A 20,647-nucleotide genomic window follows, 5' to 3' on the forward strand; every position below is an offset into this window, starting at 1 on the left:
CCAAAGACAGACAAACCAATTAATAAAGCACTGAATAAAGAGGAAATGGACAATGGTAAACAGGAAATTAAGGTAGCAGCTCTTCCACATACAAGGTGGTCCACACATACATTCTCTTGAGCAATCAACAGACAGCCCCCTCAAAAAACAGAAGATGTTTTATTGTCTAAAGTGTTGCAATACAACAAAGACGTGATCTGTACAAAGGACACAATAGAGCAAGTTTAAATACAATCAGGAGAAAGAAGTCCCCATATTCACAGTCCTCAGACGACATCTTATACCAGAACCTGAACCAACCATTTAAAGATTCACTAAAAAAAACCCAAACAAGTTGGTAAAAAATTTAAAGGTCTCCAAAGAGTCTATGGGTGTATTGTCTTACAGCAGAGATCATGGGGTATTCTGTGAAGGGTCACAATGGCATCTTATTGCCCTCAATGCTGATTTTCACTGCATGGGCCGATCTGCTTTTTTTCCTGATATCTGTGAATTTCCGCATCTGTTTGTCCAGTCGACTCACCCCTTTCTTAGAGGTCCCCTGGAACTTAAAAAATAAGACTTATAATTACCACTGAAAAAAAGCAGACGTCCCAGAGGTTCCAGGAAAGCGATGCATGCAAGGTTAAACCTACAAGAGGGAGCTGATGAAGCCAGTGGTTCCAACTGGGTGTGTGTATGTGCACGCATTCTCTCCCCACAAAGTGGATAAATGGTTCCCCCAATCTATGCATCGCATATATGGAGGTAGTTGCACTCACAAACATCACACAGTAAAGCTTTCACATTACAGGGATTAATAACGATGTTAGTTGTTCATGTGCCAGCTGAATATACAGTTTGGAATAGTTTTCTATCTATATTGGCTGGAGTTCAGCGTCAGAAATATACTGCACTACAGTGTCATATACACAGGCTTCCTGCGGGGGGAAGATTTTTAGATATGAATACACTGTAATTGAGGCAGACTGAGTTGACATATCGATTCCAAACTGCAATTTATTTTAAAGGTCATGTTTAGTACTTATGAAGCAAGAGATTATTGGGAAAAAGGGGGTGTAGGGGGAAGCAAAAGAAATGCCTAACCTGACCATACAAGTCATTAGAAGAGTTATTGCATTTCACCCCTTTATTTTAACTGCAAATGAAAAACTGAGATGACACAGCAGTTATTTTGCACAGATTAATTACAGTGATTCTGTAAAGAAACGCCACTGAAGACAAACAGCAAGGACGTTCCAATCCATAGCCATTACTTCCTAAAAAGCAATTTCCCCTAACTAGACAATGGAAACAATAAATGATGAAAACTGCACACCTTTTAAGTTTGGGAGAAACAGAGATATCCACAACATGCTACTTAATATCTGACAAAAAATATCTATTAGGAACTGAACCTCTTGTTCCCATCACCGAGGAAGGCGCTCCTGACACACTGATTTTAAATAAACTTTATTCATGAAACTGTTTGCTATTCACTGAAATTGTATCTGAAATTTCACAGTGATTTTTAAAAAAATATCTTTTTTTTTTTTTTTAAACAAAACAAATAAATACGAAGCTTAAACTCAACAGTTATCTATCATTTGTGCTAGCCTCTTCCTGTCACTATTAGGTTGACAGCCCTGCTCACAGAACTGAAATGCAAACTAGAAATTATCAAAACAATTCCCACATTGATGTATGTCATCGATTGACTTCCCTCCACCCCACATTCACAGCAGGGGATTCTTCTCCCCCTGGTCTGCAGAGGTCTCATTCTCTGCCTCCTATCAACCACCCCTAAAGTCTCACATCACTCAGCTTCCTTGAAAGAGTAGGTGTGAAAAATACCTTCCTTTGGACCAGCCACAGTTGTTGGTTTACAGTGACATGAAGCCCTATACTAAGGGCTAAGAATTTCTCTGTGTCAGTTCAGGTAACCTGGAGAACCTGATGATGTCAGAACAGCTTTCAAAACCACAGATGGTGCAAAGCTATTTTTGAGTACAGGTATTTTCATTTAACACCTTTCATTTGGGTACCCTGAACCTGTTGAGGCAGGTATCATGGCAGACGTTATGTGCTACAGCCTGTTTTTTCCTGTACAAGTTACCTTTTAGGTCACAGTACAGACATGAGAGAATACAAAGAGTTTTCCAAGTTTAAATTAGGGTGTACACACTCCTTTCCTGTATGTGCAAACTGCCAACAGCTGAAGCACATGCACTGTTCACACCTCCCTTGAGGGATACCTCTCAAACTTGGGGAAGACAGAGTGTCATGGCTACAGGGGCATCCTGTTGCCTTCAATGCTGAACTTGATGGCCCGATGCACTTTGCTGAGTCGTTTCTGTTCAGCAAACCGTCTCTTGTGTTTTTCCAAGCGACTAATACCTCTCTTAATAGTCCCGGGCTAGAAACGATATCTCAATTAATGCACAGAAGGAGAGATAACAGCAGAAAGCACAGTAATTATTACTTCTTCCATTTACATGTGTTGTACCATGTACTACTCTGCTTTTAAATTAAACTGTACAAGGTAGATGGATGAACCAAATAAAGCAAGGCAAAGGCCTCTACTGAAGCTGTTAATGTTTACCAAAACCTCAAAGTTTTCCCAAACTGTCATATTATCAGAAGAACATGATACAAAAACTCAGAGAGGTATAAAAGTATCAGTGACACACTTATTGAATTGCAGCTTTAGTTCAAAATGCTCTAAAATGAGAGGCCTGTAATCAGATTCTCAACCTGGAGAGAGACTCTAGAATAGTTAACATGAAAATCTCTTTTTGGTTAGAGAAGCAATGATACCTGAGTGAAAGTATTTAATGAGCTTAGAACAGCCCACTTGATAGCAGAACTGTCTACTCAAATTAGAAGAGGCACTTAAAAGAGCTACTGTATTGTGCAGTAACCACAGCAGTAAGGTGACAGATTCCCAGGCTTCATCAGAGACAGCTTAGGCACAGAGTCACTAAGCTATCCCCACACAGCAGTGCTTACCCTGGAGGACTCCATCTCCACATTCCACTTTGGCCTGACTACATAATCCTTGTTGGAGGGCATTGGCACCCTTGCACGGGCACAGAACCCGGGGTCTCCGGGTCTAAGAGCTCTGCAGAAAAACACATGTGACTATTAGAGACAAATCTTACACAGAAAGAAGTATAAGCGATATAGTGTGTTCTACCTCTGAAACACACTGGATAACCATTGGCTCTAAAACCTCAAAACAAATTGCGTATTGTTAGTACCACTGAAATACTTTTTTCTAATCAAAATTTTTTTTAAAAAATCCAACCTACTTTTCCTCTCCAGTTAACACTTTCTCCAGGTCCCTGCGGGGAGTCTGACCACCAGAGCTGCAAGAAAAATAAAATTTTATAGGCAACTATACACAGAGAAAGATAGTAATTTTAAAAGACAGTCAAGTGTGGTAAAAGAAAAAAGAGAGGTCATAACTTATTATCCTTTTATTTCCCTTTATATTTAAACACCACTTTGTTTTTCTTGATAGAGTCCTAGAAAGGAAGAAGGACTTCATGTTTCTGCCTGCTACTGCTACCTGCTTAATCTCCTTCGCTGAGGCATCTGTTCCAAATCTCTCTGTTCCCTCTCTTCTCTTGTCATGCCTTTGTAGTTTGAGGTAAGGCCAAAGATTGGTCGAGACCATTCATCTATTAAAAAAAAAACAAACAAAAAAAACCAAAAAACCAAAACCAAACCAAACACCAAAACTGGTTAACAAACACTAGGACTCTGAAGTTTATCTCCAAACCACTCTGCTGACCAGATACAGCTTTCAAAATTTATGGCAAGTATTTAAGCTTCCTTTCAACCAAACAAATTATTTCTGAGTCCTTAATATTTCAGGGAAATCCAGCCTTGTAGACAGTAAGAAAGAGCTTTCATCCATAAAGTCTCTCACTGTTGCCTGCTCTTTTAGAATCTCTCCAAGCTCTTAGAATACTCAGTGTCAGGAACTCCTGCACAGCACAGTGCATGCTATTTTAGAAATACGCAAAGCAGTTCCTAAAGAACATAACCAGTTTATCATTAGTTTGCAGTCATTCAGGATGGAATAAACTACACGTGGACTACAGCTGTTTAAGAAGCAAAACTTTCCATCACCCAAGATCTCTCTAAAGTCCATGGAATAAACAGTCTTCTGGCAGCACCTTCCTGCCTTTGTAGCGTATACATGAGGTCCGGACAACTAGCCAAGAGAGAATCTGGGCACAATAAATGCCATCCTCTGGTTTAAAACAAGAATGAAAGAAACAGGAAAAGGTGCACGCAGAAGTTAATGGAACAGCGTTTGTTAAGAGCTCTACAAACAAAGCAATGAAACAGATTAGTGAGATCCCTACATTGCAGAATTAATTCTACTACAGACAATAGCAAAAAACATGCAACAAAGATTGATGCAGAAATTAAATTATCAGTGAATCTCACTGACTGGCAAGGCAAAGGGAGGTTAACATACTGATTAGCTTCCCTGCCATATCCTTGTTCGGTCTCGACTCTTTGGGGTGTTTGTAGAGGTACATCACAGCTCGCCCAATGCCACTGTGCTTCAGGGTCTCTTGGCTCACACTGGGCAGCTGCAGGGCAAAGGAAAAGTCAGAAAATAGCAAGAAATTATGTCTGAACATTAATGGTGTCATTGAACTTTGCAAAAAGACTAAAGCCCACCTTCACAATAAGCTTGAAAAAATTAGTATTTTTCATTGTCCCAATCGGAACTGTTTTAAGTATCAAACACCAAAACCTAGAAATTTGCCTTAACATTCTTGGATTTTATACACAAAATAAAGTAAGTTTCCAGAACTCCAAATGCTCTTTTGCTTATATTACCCAAGAATTGAGTTACTGCCTTCAAAGCATTAATTTTATAAAGATAAAAACTTAGGTGGCAAGAGCATTCAAGTAATCAGCTTAGCTACAAATGCTAAAAGTGTACACTGAGTATGACAGGATTTCTAGTGCACCACACATTTTAATAGGCTGGAAAAGAGAAGGGACCACGGGAGAGAAAAAAAACTCAGGGATACATAGCAAATGACTCGTCACTAAACTTTGCATATAAACCTGAAACAGGCAGGCAGGGCCAAATATCTAAATTCAGGCAGAACTCTTGCAAATTCTTAGCAAGGAGAAGTATTTCCAGAGCTTCAGTTAAATAAAGCCAGCTAGTGGTGCTGCAAGAAAAATTTCACTTCTTCACTATCAAGGCTATGCCATGCTTATTTTCTGAAGGCAGCAAAGACAAATTAAAGTGACCAGTCACACCATATAAGCCACTGAGAACAAGGGACAATAAGTGACTAAGCAGTTTAGATTTATCAAGAATCTAGAAACGCCATAGCATGTAACTTCTGAGAGAGGGTAGAAAACTTCATGTCATAGTTCACCCAAGACTCTCAGAAATGTGTTCTGGCCTGCTGCTAGCAGAGCTATTCGCTTTGCTGTGAACATGGGCAAAATTTTCATTAACAACAATTAAACACCTGAGGCTCCCTAGCCATATTTTGTTCAGCTAGACAGCATGTCTACAACATAACACTCATTAAAATGATGCAACTTTTAAACAAACACATCTATTTTGCAGTTTGCTTCCTTGTGTATTTTACTGCACAGTCTATTGGTAGCAGCTGCAGTACATTTATCACCAAACATTTCCCTAAAGCACATGATTGTAAAACCATGGAGAAGCCACAAATCAAATACGGTTAAAAGTCAGTTTCAAACCTCTTGCAGGATCTTCAGAAGCTCCTCTCGTATCTTTAGTGCTGGCAGACTTCGGTCTGGAAGAGGAGAAAGCCACTCTTTGATAGCAGACATAACACCACTATCAATGAAAGTCTCTTTGAGGTCCTGCCTAGAAAGTTTAAAGTAAAGAGAAGCCACAAAGTCATATAATACATCAAAATCTTAAGATGTGATGTTCCTTCAGCACAACAGTGCATTTGAGTTTGTTTCATGTTAAATTAACAGGTAAAATTACACAGAATTTTAGGGTTTTGAGGCCACCTAGCTCCAGCATTTACTTGGAAGAAAAAAAAAAGTGTTTCACTGCATACTCAGTACAACGGTAATGTCACTCCATGAAATCTACCAAATTCCCAATATTCCCCAAGATAATTAACTGGGAGAATGACAACTCACTTTTTGAGATGCATAACTACAGTTGGTAGCAAAGTTAATTTCTTTAGTGCTGGTTTCTTTTGTGTATTCAGCTGTCGATCCTCCTGTAGGGAGTTGGAGAATCAGCATAAGTTAATCAAAGGAACAAATCAGCAACTCCCACCCTTTACAACATTTACAGGAAAAAGATCAGTCTATTAAACAAGAAGCACAACTTTGGCAGGATTACAGTAACTTTGTACCCTGCTCCGTCTTCCTACAGCCCCAAAACATATTATATGATGACTTCTCTTAAAAAAGGGTCCCCACCTTAGTCAACATTTTCCTTAAAAGCATCACATTAGGAGATTCCCCCTAAAATTGCATTTATTTTTCTACTTCGTGATTTAGGTTGATTGCAATAAACTGGAGGTCTGCAGAGTCCTCCATGCTAGCTATGCACAGATAACCTAGAAACTTTGTTAGTAAAATCTCACCTGAACAACAGAAGACTAGCTAACCAAAACAATGGTAAGTGAGAAAATGAATATTCACTTCAGCTAAGAATGTAACTGGATAACCTAGAGGTTTGGAATGAAGCATGGTGCAAGTAACGTAAGAGCATACAAATGCACATCATGTGCTAAACCGAAGTCTGGGTTTCAAAGTAACTTATCACCCAAGGCCATAATGTTACTATCTGCTCAGTACTTGGGCTCCCATGTCAAAAAGACCCATTACAATCAACAGATATATGTCCTGCTGTGGCAATTCCTTTCCACTCAATCTACTGAAGGCTCTTTCTGCACAATGTTTTTCTATTGCAAGGGAGGAGATCCTTCTAATGCCCTTCTCCTCTTCGTGCCCCAGAACGGTTTGACAGGCGCATGCTAGAGAACTAAAGACACCACAATACTGGACCTCAAATCTTCCTTCAAGCATTTCAAACTTTAAGGCTTCATTTGAAACATTTGGCTATCAACTTGCCCAAGACTTTCTTGGTCTTGACAAGAAAGTCTCGGTTGTCTCCCAGATCGCTATCTCACTCTCCCCTTCGTCCCCAAACACATTATCCTTCTTATCTTGTTTTCAGGAAGATTCTTTTTTTGTTGTTATTTGTAAGATTCCTCTTCCTAAAGTTCTGTATATTCCCCCCAATTGGTTTTAATGAGTTGCAAAGTACTGTTCCTTAATTTTATTGCTACTCCAGAAAAACAACAACCACAACAGAATATACCTGACTGTCCTGGTTTCAGCTGGGATGGAGCTAATTGTCTTCCTAGTAGCTGGTATAGTGCTACATTTTGGGTTCAGTATGAGAAGAATGTTGATAACACTGATGTTTTTAGTTGTTGCTAAGTAATGTTTAGGCTAAAGTCAAGGACTTTTCAGCTTCTCACGTCCAGCCAGCAAGAAGGCTGGAGGGGCACAAGAAGCAGCTGACCCAAACTGGCCGAAGGGATATTCCACACCATGTGACATCATGCCTAGTATGTAAACTGGGGGGGAGCTGACCGGGGGGAGCAGATCCCTGCTTGGGGACTAACTGGGCATCGGTCAGCGAGTGGCAAGCAACTGCATTGTGCATCACTTGTTTTGTATATTCCAATTCTTCTAGATTATTATTGTAATTTATTATTATTATTATTATTATCATCATTATTTTTTTTTATTTTCTGTCCTACTAAACTGTCTTTATCTCAACCCACGAGTTTGTTTTTTTTTTTAGCTGCGATTCTCTCCCCTATCCCACTGGGTTGGGGGGAGCGAGCGAGCAGCTGCATGGTGCTTAGTTGCTGGCTGGGGTTAAACACCACCACTGACAAAAGGCAAGACACCAATGTACCTTGCACACTAACATATTAAGCATGACTCCCTGAAAAAGGCAGTCTGTCAAGGCAGAACTTCCCATAATTCTGTTGCACTGCCATCATTTACCACAGTACTGTCATTCAAACAGTTTAGAAAAGGGTTCGTCTCAGGAAAAAACACCAAAGTACTACATATGCTAGTAATTGTATAATGAAATTAAAACATAGTCCTTTTCTCAGTGTTTGATATACTTATTCATGTAGTTTACAGAACACGCATACATCCCTTTTTATAGGACAGTTGATATCAGCTGATCAAAGTTTAGCAAGTTAACTAATATTAATCTTTAAAATGAATAAATATTTTCTCCAAATTCCAACAGAAGAAATGTTTTAATTCAGAACAGCAAAACATTTAAACAGTTATTTAGATATTGGTAGCTTTCCGTAGCATACAGATTACTCCTCCAGAGTACTAGCCAGATTTCTGTATTTTACTGATCACGAGATTTTCCCATAGAATGGAAGTGGATTTTAAGGTGTCTTTGGAGCCTAGAAAACTCACCTCAGCAGCTTCATTCATCTTCACAATCATAGCACTGACCACGTCATCTGCATCACTAATAAAAGTTCCACCATCACGATTTCGTCTACGCTTGCCACTCATACTCTTCTTTCGTTGCAGCATCATGTCAAAATCTGACATGAAGTCCATACTGAAATGCAAGAAGAGAGTTTCCTGATGGTCAGAAGAGGGTTGATCTTACTGTCTTTGTAGGAAATCATTTTCTATTTCTGTAGCGTAACCTTTCAAAAATTCTCCAATAAGTCTACAAGCATTACAGCTCAATGTCCCTGTAAGTCAATTAGTTAACCTCAGCATCCAAGCTGGGAAACTAGCAAAGGGCTTCAATGGCTCTGAAATGCCCTCAGAAGTCTGCAAGACCTTGCTGAAATAGCTAATGACATGCACACATGTAATATCCAGGGTTCCAACCATGCTAAAGCTGTCACTGAAGCTGAAAAAAATTCAGCTTTCCTGTACTTGCAATACACTGCTCTGATGCTACTGGAGCAGACAGAAAGGAAACAGGAGACATGCTGACAGCAAGTCTTGCCATACCTTAACCCTTACACCAGCAGAGAAAAACACCTGTGACTCCAATGCTGAACTGCTAAAAGCAGAGTTAGATGCTTGTTTGATTAGATATTAATTTCACTCAGGTTTTGATTCAAATCATGAAATACTGTTCTCTCAAGCAGTACCACAGGTAATCTGCTATGGACTGCCAAGTGACTGAACTGTACAAGCTGAGAGAGGACCTTCTGTCGTAGTTTATGAGAACACACTTTCTGTGGAAATATAGTCTGATGCCTTTCTGAACTAGGAAGTCTAGCCAGTCTTTGGAGGAGCTCTTTCACTAAAATCTTGCATTTGCTATTAACAAAGGAGTACGTAACACATCAACTTACTGCTTCCCTCTTTTGATGTTATCATCAGAGTCCGATTCATCTGCTGTCTCCTTCATGTCTGCATCACCTTTCTCTTCCTCCAAATCTTCCTGGTTAAAACCCTGATGGGTAAAGACAGTGCAAATCAGTGTATGGATTAAGATTGAGCATCTACTCGGGCACCTGACACTGATACTTGAAAAGCTTCAGACAGGTCTGCAGAGGATCTAGAAGAAAGAGGAACAAAGGCTTCCTAATTCCACTTGTGACTTTCACACCAATAACTCCCAACAGAGGAGCTGTAAATGTTATTTCACACAAAGACTATCTCAGTGAGTCCAGCAGATACAAAGCTTCCCTCCTGATATAGCACATCCCTGAACATGAGTTCAAACCCAAACAGTCATTCTGCAGCACCTTCCCACGAAGATTACATCTAGCAAGTGAACAAGAGACATCCACAATAACACTTACTGTAAATTCCTCCTCCTCCTCATCACCAGATTCTCCAAATATATCTGCAATCAGGTTCCTGTAAAGGTAACAGTAACATTTATCTATTTAGACTGCAACAGAGAGAACTGCATTTTCTGCAGAATTTCTAATGACTGTGTGGAGATCCACCTTTCATTCTGCCACCTACTACTGACCTTCCTCTTCACACCACCAATGAAGGTGGACAATCATTCTCTGGTTGGGATTCATCCATTCTCCATTCACGATCAGTCTCACTATGTGCAACCCTGAAGGAATTCATATTCCCAGAAGCACTTACTCTTGTTCATTTCCAGATTCACTGTCACTGCCAAACAGATCTTTCTCTTCTTTTTTCTTCCCAGCATTCTCTTTTCTTTCTTCTTCTTCCTCACTATCTGATACAATATTTTTCTTCCTTTTGTCGGATTTCTCTGAAGCAGCATCACTATCCGATTCTTCAACATCAGAAAGGATTCGTACTTTTTTTGCAGCTGCCAACAGAAAGGAGCATTACTACATGTCCTAGTAACAGAGGTGACAACTGGTACTCTCAAAAACCTATTCTCTCAAATTCAATTTGGACAAGAGGGAAGCTGACTAGGCATCCTACACAAAATCACTGCCATTTCTTAAACACATCCATTCCAAAATCTGTCTTATTAAATGAGTAACTGAAGTTTCCATACACATCTATCCACAAAAATCTGTAATTTCAAAACTGACTCTCACCCCCAGTATATGAAAAAAAACCAACAAAACAAACCAGAGGAAAAAAAAGACTAGAGAAATGACAAGAAGTAGAGAAATGTCTAACAGGAGTAACCAACACGACAAAAGATGCCAGTATAGAGCAACATCGCTGCAGTCCTCTACTTCTATTAGACCTACTTATTACTCAAAAGTATTAGATATACATTCACACAGAAATGCAGTTAGAACAATAGCGTCTACAAATGCAGCTGTGCTCCAAAACCAAATTTGCTTTATGGTTTCGTATTTATCTTAGATGCTTTCTTCACATAAAAACACTGATTTAACCCTAACATTACTGCTTGACGCATCACATTTTTATTTTCACACTATAGTTCCTTACGTGTTTTCTCATTGTCATCCTCACTGTCAGAAAGGATAGCTGTTTTCCTCTTCACTGTCTTCTCCTCCTCCTTCTCTTCTTCATCACTGTCCGGTATCTTTCGCCTCTTAGGAGCTTCCTCTTCACTGTCAGAGCCCTGAAATCCTTCCCTTACATGTTCATTATCTGAATGGTGAGAATCATTCTGCACCTCCTCCTTCCTGTCCTCCCCATCGCTATCCTCAGACTCTATTTCTTGTTTCTGTCTGGAAACATCCTCACTCTCAGAGTCACTAGCTGGCTGTTTGCGGAGTTCCTCACTCTCCGAGTCGCTGGCTGGCTGCTTCTGGAGCTCCTCGCTCTCTGAGTCGCTGGCTGGCTGCTTCTGGAGCTCCTCGCTCTCTGAGTCGCTGGCTGGCTGCTTATGTGATTCCTCATTTTCAAAATCACTACTGTGATCCCTGTGAGGTTCTCCATTTTCAGAGTCACTTGCTCGATGATTTAAGGCACCTTCATTTTCAGAGTCACTTAAATGCCGATTTGGATGGTCCTCCGTATCAGAATCACTGTCTTTACCTCCATGAGCTGCTTCGTTGTCTGAATCACTTACATTGTGATTTCGAGGCTCCTCATTATCCGAGTCACTGTCTTTTTGCCTTGGGATATCTTCATTTTCAGAGTCTGTCATATGAGGCTCTCCCATTTGCCCACCATCTTCTGCATCACTGTGTTCATTCTGAAAGAGAATAATAATCTCAGGCAACTAAGCAAAAAAAACCCCTTAAAAAGTAAACAAAAAATGTTCCGAATTTTTCACTTGTCCTTCCTCCAATTTGATTACCCAAGGTACTGCAAACTTAAATAACTTTCTACACAGAAATAATTATTAGACAATTTGCATCAAAGGACTATCAAATACTTCAGATCAAGAAAAAATAGTATTAAGAGATCAATGGAATTCTGTCCACCCTGCAGCTCAGTCATATTTTGGAAATGGTAACAGAATTTTAATAACACTCAAAGATGTCTAAGAAGCATCCCGTTCCTCGAGTGTAAATGCTTAGTGCTTCTATTTTAAAAAGACACGCCTTCAAAGTGATTTAGTCCAAAATCCCAGTAATAAGGCAAGAAATAGTATCTCGCACTTGTCATTTTCTTAAGATCTCAAACAGATGTTTTTTGTATGAAATACATTTTACTGAAACTGTACATGCATTACTTTCCAAGTGAAGCTCAAGAGAGCTTGTGCCCTTTCCTTCTTTGCCAAGGAAACTTATTTAAGAACACCTCAAGCCCAAAAGCCTACCAAAAAAACAGGAATAAAGTTTTAGTCAGTTTTCAAAGTATTATTGTTAACCAGTTTTGTGTTTCAATGTACAAGAATCTAAGAAAAAATTCAACGCTTCTCTGCCTTAAGCCGGTAACTCCCATGCCTATCCAGACATCTGAGATAACCTATGCACAAATATACTGATCTTCTTAAAACTTCAGAATTGAAACACAATCCTTTATGTCTTTTTCTCCACAGCAAAAAATACTGAGCTACACGCTCCATCTTTGGAAAAACCTTTCACAAGCCACCTACCACTATCATTACTGAAAACATCTTGTTTTATCTTTCCTACAACATCTAATTTCTACTTGGAAAAAAAAAAAATCTCAATTGCATCTACCTGAGAAAACAAAATTAGACTCTTGAACACTCATTTCATTAACTCAGTACACCTCTCACATTCACTGTCACAATAATCCCATGTTCAACTGAGAAGAACAATACTGTAAAAGGAACTTCTTTTCTACATACTCAAATCCAATCTTCAGCCAGGCTTTCCTCAGGGGTGATTTTGTCTCAGCTATAGACTCCTTCTACTAGCATATTTGCAAACTGACTATTTACTGTCCTAAGAGATACTTTAAGACCTATATATCCTGGAGCTTCCAAATCTTTTTCGTCAGCAATTTAATTTCCTTGGAAAGACAGACTTACTATCTATTTTTATTTTCTGTAGTCATTCTACTCCCACATTCAGAGCCATACAAAATAACACAGGTGTATCTATCCTACACCTACAACAAACAATACTATTCATCTTTAAAATGTATGATTAAGAAAGAATTTTAAATAAAATTAATTTTAATTGCTTTTAGGAATGACTCCCTCCCGAATTATACTAAGCGGTAAATAACATTGCTTTTTAAGATTTTGGACCTTACGAATTTATTCCCATTTAGAAGCAGTAACTTCTAAACTACTGCAGATTCACTAACAGTTACTGCACAATGGAAAAAATCTGGACTATATAATTTTAAAACATGCACTTCAAATACAACTTCACTATTTCCACATTACTTAATGCTAGCTACAAAACAGCTGTTGTGGTAAGTGGAGTGAGTAGTTTTGTCTCTGCTTGTCCCTGTCTCTACAGCAATGCTAGTCTTTTGAATCATGCTGGTGGTATTATTCAGCATTTCTCATTTCTCCTTACAGAAAGGAAGCACGGTTCTGTCAAAACCTGAATCTGGAATTTTAAAGAATAAAATACAAAGATTAAGAAGTTACAGAATGGAGGAGGCACAGCTGAGGAACACCACACACATTCAACTGCTCTCAGCTTGTTATGGGATTTTATCTACTTCTGGGTTTTCTTACCAAAAACTTAATTGGATTGCCCTCTCCTGCCCAGTATCTACCACATAAAGTAACAACATGTGTATGTGATGTATTTTCTCCAACTGTATTATTTAAGATTAAAGAAAACTGCAGCTGCAAACAGAACAGGAAACACAGATTTTACAGTAGTGTTACAGGTAAGGTCATTGAGAAGTACTGAAATTCAGAGGTCTACACTGAAATTGATGCTTATAATAATTGAAATTCTTTAATCCCTATTTTCCTATGATTTAATTTTTGGTGGGTTTGTCTGTCTTCTCTTGATTTCAGATGGCTAATGCTGAATAGGTACTGATACTTATGTCAGCAGTAATAAGGGATTTTGCTAAACAAACCCAAGGAAAACAATACAAATACTCCTGTTTAAACTGTTAGGCTCATCACCTTCCAGACTGCCAGTCTAAAAATTCTTTGGTGAACAAGTAAACAAAACTAAAAAACAACTAGAATCCATGATTCTTAAATGTTTCTAAGGTCAGAAGTGTGGCTGCAGGTTATATATCCACCTATTCAGAATACATTACTAAATTACAAGGAACTTCCTATGCCAAATACTTGGTAAGAAGTCAGTACAATTATACAGCATTATTACTGAAGCACTTTACAATATATTGAATCTCTAATCTGTTACTGCAAACCGGCAATCGCTCTTGAGAATGAAGATGTTTGGGGAGGGAGAGCAGACGTGCATCCTAATTAGCTCGCACTGTATACACAGTGCTCTGCACCACAGAATCCCAGTGGTTACAGCAGCTGAACTCTACTGTGATAGAATCACCTACAAAAAAACCACTTAGAAAATACAGGTGCCCATACACAGATTCGGCAGACAGGCACCATCTACTCTAGTCCCGAGTCTGGAAAGCTCAACCAGAGCTAACCCAGAAAGCACACAGTTATATTAGTCAAGTCAGTAAGCCCCGCAGAGAGATGACACACACTATGTCAGACTCAGCACATTAACATAACTGAGCATCTTCTAAAGCAGAGCTGAGACAGAGCTGACTCGCTGAGACCCTACACAGAACAGATAGGCCCTGTCCACAGCCATCAGTGCAAAGGACTTCTGAATATAATTAACAAATCTGTGAACATTTTGAAATACACTTGATATAAAAAGTGCATGCAACTTTACAGTAAGACAACTAAACTCTGTAGCATAGTCTCCCCTCCACTCTCCCCTTTTTTTTTTTTTACTAGTTCATCTCTAAAAAGATGTTTTCAAAGAAATCAAGTATGTAATTTTGGGGTTTTCTATTTTTCCTTTTCCAAATACTTAATAAAAATAAAGATCAGACACCCTCAAAAACAAGTAGGTCTCAGGTAATTGCTACCGCATTTTTCTCTAATTCCTTTGCTTTCTTTTCTTCCTCCTCTTTATCTATAAACACTTTGAGATGTCCTTATTTTTTTTTTAACTGAAAGAATTCTATAACATGAGGCTTTAGTACAGTATAAAATAAGGAATACATCAAAATCAAATTTACAGTGTTATCCTTCCACATAAAAATTTCAGTTAGCAAGTAGTTTATTGGATCAACATGCAGCCACTTTTAAGAGGTACTACTTTGATTATTTAGTGAGTTCAACAAAATTGACCCATCCAGTACAATCTCATGAATGACAATTGTTAAACTAAGGCATACCTAACCATCATAGGCAGATCGGTAAATTTCTCTTTTTTCAGAAACGTAAGATATTTGTGTATGTTTGTTAACAGTCACAGTCAAACCATAACTTAATTCATGAAGACAGCAGCGACTTGGTGAAAGAATCTGTCATTAAAGATCTCCATATGAGCCTGACTTGTACAAACACTGTAAATGTGATTTCATATTCATTACTGTACTAAAACTATGTGTTATCTAATTCTATTTGTCTAAAGCAGAATCGGTAAGGACATCAAGGAGAACATTTATAGATAAAGTGGGACTGGGGGAAGGAAAGCCAGAAAAGAATTGTGGAAAAGAAAAACCCACATACCTGAGACCTACATAAGTAATTCCTCAGGATTCCCCTTTCCTTTAAAGTTAAGAACCTGAAAAAAAAGTTTGAAAGTTTAAAACTTTAGTTCTTAACATCCGAGTTCTAATTTAGGACGAAATAGTAATTAAATAGACTTAACTGATTAGGCTGTCTCAAAGGTTTTATTACCTTTGAGTGTCATTCCTCCCACATATTCCTAAAGATGAAGGAAATAAGAGGATGAGAGAATGTTTAGGGTAAATATGATAGATCACTGAAAGCTACTCCTTTCAGAGACAACTGTTCCACACTAACGCTTTTTGAGTTGCATTTTGAATTTGATGTAGGGAAAACTAAGAATGTAAGACTTCATAACAAAACAAAATACTCCAATGTTTATGATTTGAACTGAATCAAGTAAAGCATTAAAGCTTGAAGGTTCGCATTTACTATTGGACAGAAAGGTGATTTAACTCAGGGGGTTTTTTTAGTTAGTGGTTTTTTTTTTTTTTTACATGGACTTTCTGAAGTATTTTATCTACAGAGGAATATTCAACAGCCGTCACAGAACAAAGCCCTTAAAATAATGCAGGCACATGAAGAGGATCAGTTAACAACGATAATAGGTCCTAGTACTTTCTGGTTATTTAAATCTGAAAAAGACATGCTGAAGATGTAAGTAATAGTCAACTTCCTGCTCTTTAGGCCAGATTTCCAACTACTTTGCCACAGTAAGTAAAATTAAAATCCCACAGTATAGAAGAGTAAGAACAAATGACCAAGTTTTCATAGACAGCAGAAAAAGCTTAATATTATTGTAGCAACAACATGACTCTCCATGCACTCATCACCATATTTTTTTTCACTAAAGCAGAATTACTAAATCCCTTTGAAAGACAGTTATTTCTCCCATGCTGGAAGACTTATTTTCTCCCACACTGAAATCCTGATTGTCACAACAAGAGATGCTGCCTCACACCAAATCAATTTCTTCCACTGTAAATAACACCTTTTTAAAAAAAATAAATTCCAAATCTGATTTATACTCAAATTCAAATACATGGGAAGAACTTTCATTTTATACAAATATAAAATCTTCATCTACTTTCTAACTCTGAGGGAAGTATGAATTCAATAAAGGGGTGGAGAAAAAGCCAAGAGGATTGCAAGTTATACCACAGCAGAGTTGAGCCTTTTGACACATCAGCCTGCTACAGTATATCGCATCATGCATTTTAAGCAATTTTTAAAATGTATAACCACTGAAAACCCAGAGTCAATCCTGATCTTTGCAAAAGAAGCAACAAAATATGCTGAACAGAATGACATGGCTTTGACTACAGTTTTTATGAGTATCAAGAAGTTCTCCAGAACTTTGCTGGCAGGAGACATGAGTTCACAGGCCAAAATTATTCCTTCCTAGTAAGACCTGAAGTAATTCTATTTCAAGTCACAAAAAAATCCTCAAAATTAACTCCAAAACTGTCCTAGAAATCTAAACGGAACCTTCACTTTTATCAGAATCTCTTTTCAACCAAAATAGTCAATCCATAAGTGACTCTCCCCCAAATACAACCCTGGATCAAAGCACTACCACCCTTTTCATGGTGTAGGGTTCTCGAAGCAAGAACATCTTCAGAGGAAGAACAGATTCCGTTTAGGAACCTTAACCTGCTCCTGCTCCACATGGAGACCTGCTCCTTTGTGAATGACAAGGTGGAAAAACATAGCACAAAACAGACTTGAAAGTCAGCTCTCACATCTGAGAGGAAAGATGGAAGTGCATTTATTCTTGGGTACAGAAATCTATGCCTCCATAATGTGTGGTTTTACATTACTGTGCAGAATTTGAGGTAAAATTCCAAATTCCTCATAATCCACTGCTTAGAATTTCAAACCCAAAGAGTTTATCTTCTTGCAATTGAGTATAACAAAATTAAACTTTTTCTAGTACAAAACAGTGAATGCTGTTACAACAATTAAGAAGAAAAATAAAAATGACCCTATCCTCCATATTGGTCAAGAGATTATCTGACCCATTTCTTTCTGGAAGTAAAGTTTTGCCAGACAGGACCCTCAAGAACAACTAAACAAACACATAAGTTTCAGTTAAGAGAAAATGCCTCTTTAAAAAGAAAAAAAAAAAAATCAATTTTTAGAAGAGTAATCTTTATCTAGATAAAGTTCCAGTAGTACCTCTGAATGGTGCCCTACACTTCCATTCTCAGATCCAGAATGCTGCTCATTTCCTTCATCTTCAACATCAGATCCTGAATCTCGTTCGTCTTGCACTGGAGTAGCTCCACCATCATCTACTCCGAAGTTAGGAAAAGAAAAGTAAAACTCAGTGTCATCTCCCAGTGTTTAAAAGAGCACTGACAGTGATGATGAACAGGGAGCCGGGCAGTGCTACGATCAGACTCTCGTTCTGACAGTGCACGAATACAGAGAAACGGAGAGTATCTACTGGGAAGGTTTGGAACAAACCCACCACAGACACCCCCCCAAAGAGATCACAAAACTACTAATAACACGCACGCGAGCAGTGACTGATAACACTCATCAAAACACCGAACTAATAATAAGGCGGCCGCTGTGCTGCGATCACGGCAGGGGACCCGGCTCGGCCCCGCCGATGTCACCCCAGAGCCCTGCGGGGCCGGCTGCTGACTACCGCCGGGGCGGAGGCGGCCCGGCCCGGCCCCGCGCACCCTCGCCGGAGCGGCCGCCGAGCTGGGGTCCCGGGCACGTCTGCGCCGCCGCCACGCGACACCACGGCGAACGCCGAGGGCCCCGGGAGCCGGTAGCGGCCGCCAGGCGGACAGGGCAGGGCGATCCCCGAGGGCCCCGCCGTGCCCAGCACCCTCCCTCCCAGGGCCCAGTGCCCCGGGCGTCCCTCCCGCGGGGGACGCTCCCGCGCCGGTACCTGACTGGTCCCCGCCGTAGTACTCGCTCTCCATGGCGAGCCGCCGGCCCCGCCTCCCCGCCGAGGCCCCGGGGGCTGGCGGCAAGGCGAAGGCCCCAGGGCAGCGCTCACCGCTAGGGCCCGCCGACCTCCAGGCGCCACCGCCGCCCGCCTCGCACAGGCCCAAAATGGCGCCTCTCCTCCGAACGGCCGGCAACCCCGCCCCCCCGCGCATGCGTTAAGAACGGCCGCCCTCTTCCCCCGCGCGCCCCTGGAGGGGGAGGTTCTCGCGAGGCTTCAGGGGGGAGCCGCCGCCAGGGGTCGCCGCGCGGGCGGGTGAGAGGAGCCGCAGTCGTTACACCGACCCGCCCGGCCGTTAAAATAGGTTTCCGACAGCCTAATGTTTGGAGAGACTAAGCTCAGGTGTTAGTGATGGGAAACGGGAGACTGTTCACTGCTTTCATACGGGGTCTGATTTAAACCTTTTTTTTTCTCTCCCCTAAACATTTTTTTGCATTTTTTTCTAGAAAATAGTTTGATTTTAGCTTGCTAACTGAAGTGCTGGGGAAACTGAAGGAGCCTTTGAGGAAAAAAAAGGCTATCTTGAGCCCTTGCATCAACATGGGAAATGAACAGCTGAACAGAAGTGTGAAATGGTTGTTATTTTAATAAAGATGTTTCCTTGTATGAGCCATATGGGAACGTCCGAGAGACTAAACCCCAGAAAATGTCACAGGACTGCTTAAACCCGCAGCCCTGAACTACACGAGTTACCCAACATCTCCCTTCCACTGGTCAATCAAAGGCACATCTGGTAAAAATGCTTCCTATACTGGTAAAGGATGGGAGATCAAGAATTTCATCTACTGCCTTGAATAGAAAAGATTTTACCATTTAAGCAACAGGTGAATTTATCTGCTCCCTACAAATCCAGTTAGCAAGAATTAATGTGAATCTCTACAAGGAGGTAGCAGAGCAAAACCGGAGTTCAGGCACAGGTACACACAGGGGCTCTGTATGCCACGATGCAGGTCAACAATTTTTATGTTGCTGCTGGCTGAGGAGGGGACCCGCAGCTAGCTGTGAAAACTGAGGACTAGTTGTCTCAATGAATTTAGGTCTGACTGTCCTAGCTGAAGCTGCGGTTCAATCTAGTTCATGTGTGGGTGGTTCCTCCAGATTTAGCCTTCAGAATTGACTGAAAGCTAGCCCTGAATTCCCCTGTAATTGCTGACTTCTGGAGTAAACACAGGGGCAGAGCAATGCCTGTCTTTCTCAGGAATTGTTGCATTCTGTTTTAGTAACCTCTATCCTCTGAGCAGTTGCATTATTCAATTATTTGGCACGCCTATGATACATCAGTGGAGGATTACTAGGGATGACTTCTGTCATTGATGCATCATTTTAAAACGGAAAGCATACGGTGCTGGTCTGCCCCTCTTCTTTTTCTGTGGCAAACAAAACATCTTCATTTTCTAAGAGGGTACAGGTTGATGTGTGACAAATAGAAAACTATTGAGACAGTGTCATTTGGGATATTTCTAAACAACAATGATTTTTATAATCCTACATGCTACACTCTTGTTCAGGGACATCAAAATTTAGTAAGTTGAGAACTCTGGGCAAAATGAGTCAGTATTTCTTCTGTGCTAGAGGCACTTTAGAATGCATGGCAGAGAGGTTAAGCCATTATAAACTAACACACTCCAGCAGCAAGCACAGTTTTAACGCAGGGAGTTCAGTGTACTGTGTTAAATACAGCTGAACTCTGAACTGAGTCAGTACTCAACATCTTCTACCGTGTTTCACTTAGGAGAAGCTGGCAGCGGAGTCAGACGTTTGTTGGATACAATCCTACATTCTTAGCAAAATTGCAGAAAACCCTTTTTTCCCCCGCCTGAAAGCAGCATTCATAAAACATATAGAGAATGATGTCTCTGTTTACAGTCTATAGGTCTTTTCCACATAGGCCCAAAGGTCCCTTAGTGATCCTCAGGACCACGCTCTTAATGGTTATCACATCCTTTTTTCCCACTCCTATATGACTTTTACTGCTTTTAGCTCTTTGCACTGTGTGGTTTCACCTACATCTTTTCTCAAAGGAGCAGGCACATGTGCCAGTATGTGATGGGAGGCTCCCGTTGTTTCACTTATCTGACTTTCATAAAGAAATGTAATAGCTT

General features: G+C 40.1%; 1 protein-coding gene across 9 annotated transcripts; it reads right to left on the reverse strand.

Annotated features, from left to right (window-relative positions):
* Positions 1–142: 142 nt before the first annotated feature.
* Positions 143–18,654, reverse strand: IWS1 (interacts with SUPT6H, CTD assembly factor 1). Of its 9 annotated transcripts, none has more exons than XM_052804803.1 (15): positions 18,486–18,654; positions 17,756–17,871; positions 10,945–11,659; positions 10,150–10,342; positions 9,849–9,906; positions 9,396–9,496; positions 8,488–8,638; positions 6,154–6,236; positions 5,737–5,866; positions 4,472–4,589; positions 3,548–3,662; positions 3,291–3,347; positions 2,989–3,100; positions 2,235–2,395; positions 143–547 (listed from the first exon to the last, which is right to left on the reverse strand). In XM_052804803.1, exons 1-14 carry the CDS (start codon positions 18,517–18,519, stop codon positions 2,267–2,269), a joined length of 2,112 nt encoding a protein of 703 aa, XP_052660763.1. In that variant the 5' UTR covers positions 18,520–18,654; the 3' UTR covers positions 143–547; positions 2,235–2,266. The 9 variants fall into 9 exon arrangements, with proteins under 9 accessions (XP_052660763.1, XP_052660767.1, XP_052660766.1 ...); XM_052804807.1 differs by lacking the exons at positions 2,235–2,395; positions 18,486–18,654 and adding exons at positions 15,578–15,632; positions 15,720–15,776; XM_052804806.1 differs by lacking the exon at positions 2,235–2,395 and having other exon boundaries at positions 143–541; positions 3,551–3,662.
* Between the last annotated feature and the right edge of the window lie 1,993 nt (positions 18,655–20,647).

Source organism: Harpia harpyja, chromosome 12 (genome assembly GCF_026419915.1).
Source record: "Harpia harpyja isolate bHarHar1 chromosome 12, bHarHar1 primary haplotype, whole genome shotgun sequence".
NCBI lineage: Eukaryota > Metazoa > Chordata > Aves > Accipitriformes > Accipitridae > Harpia > Harpia harpyja.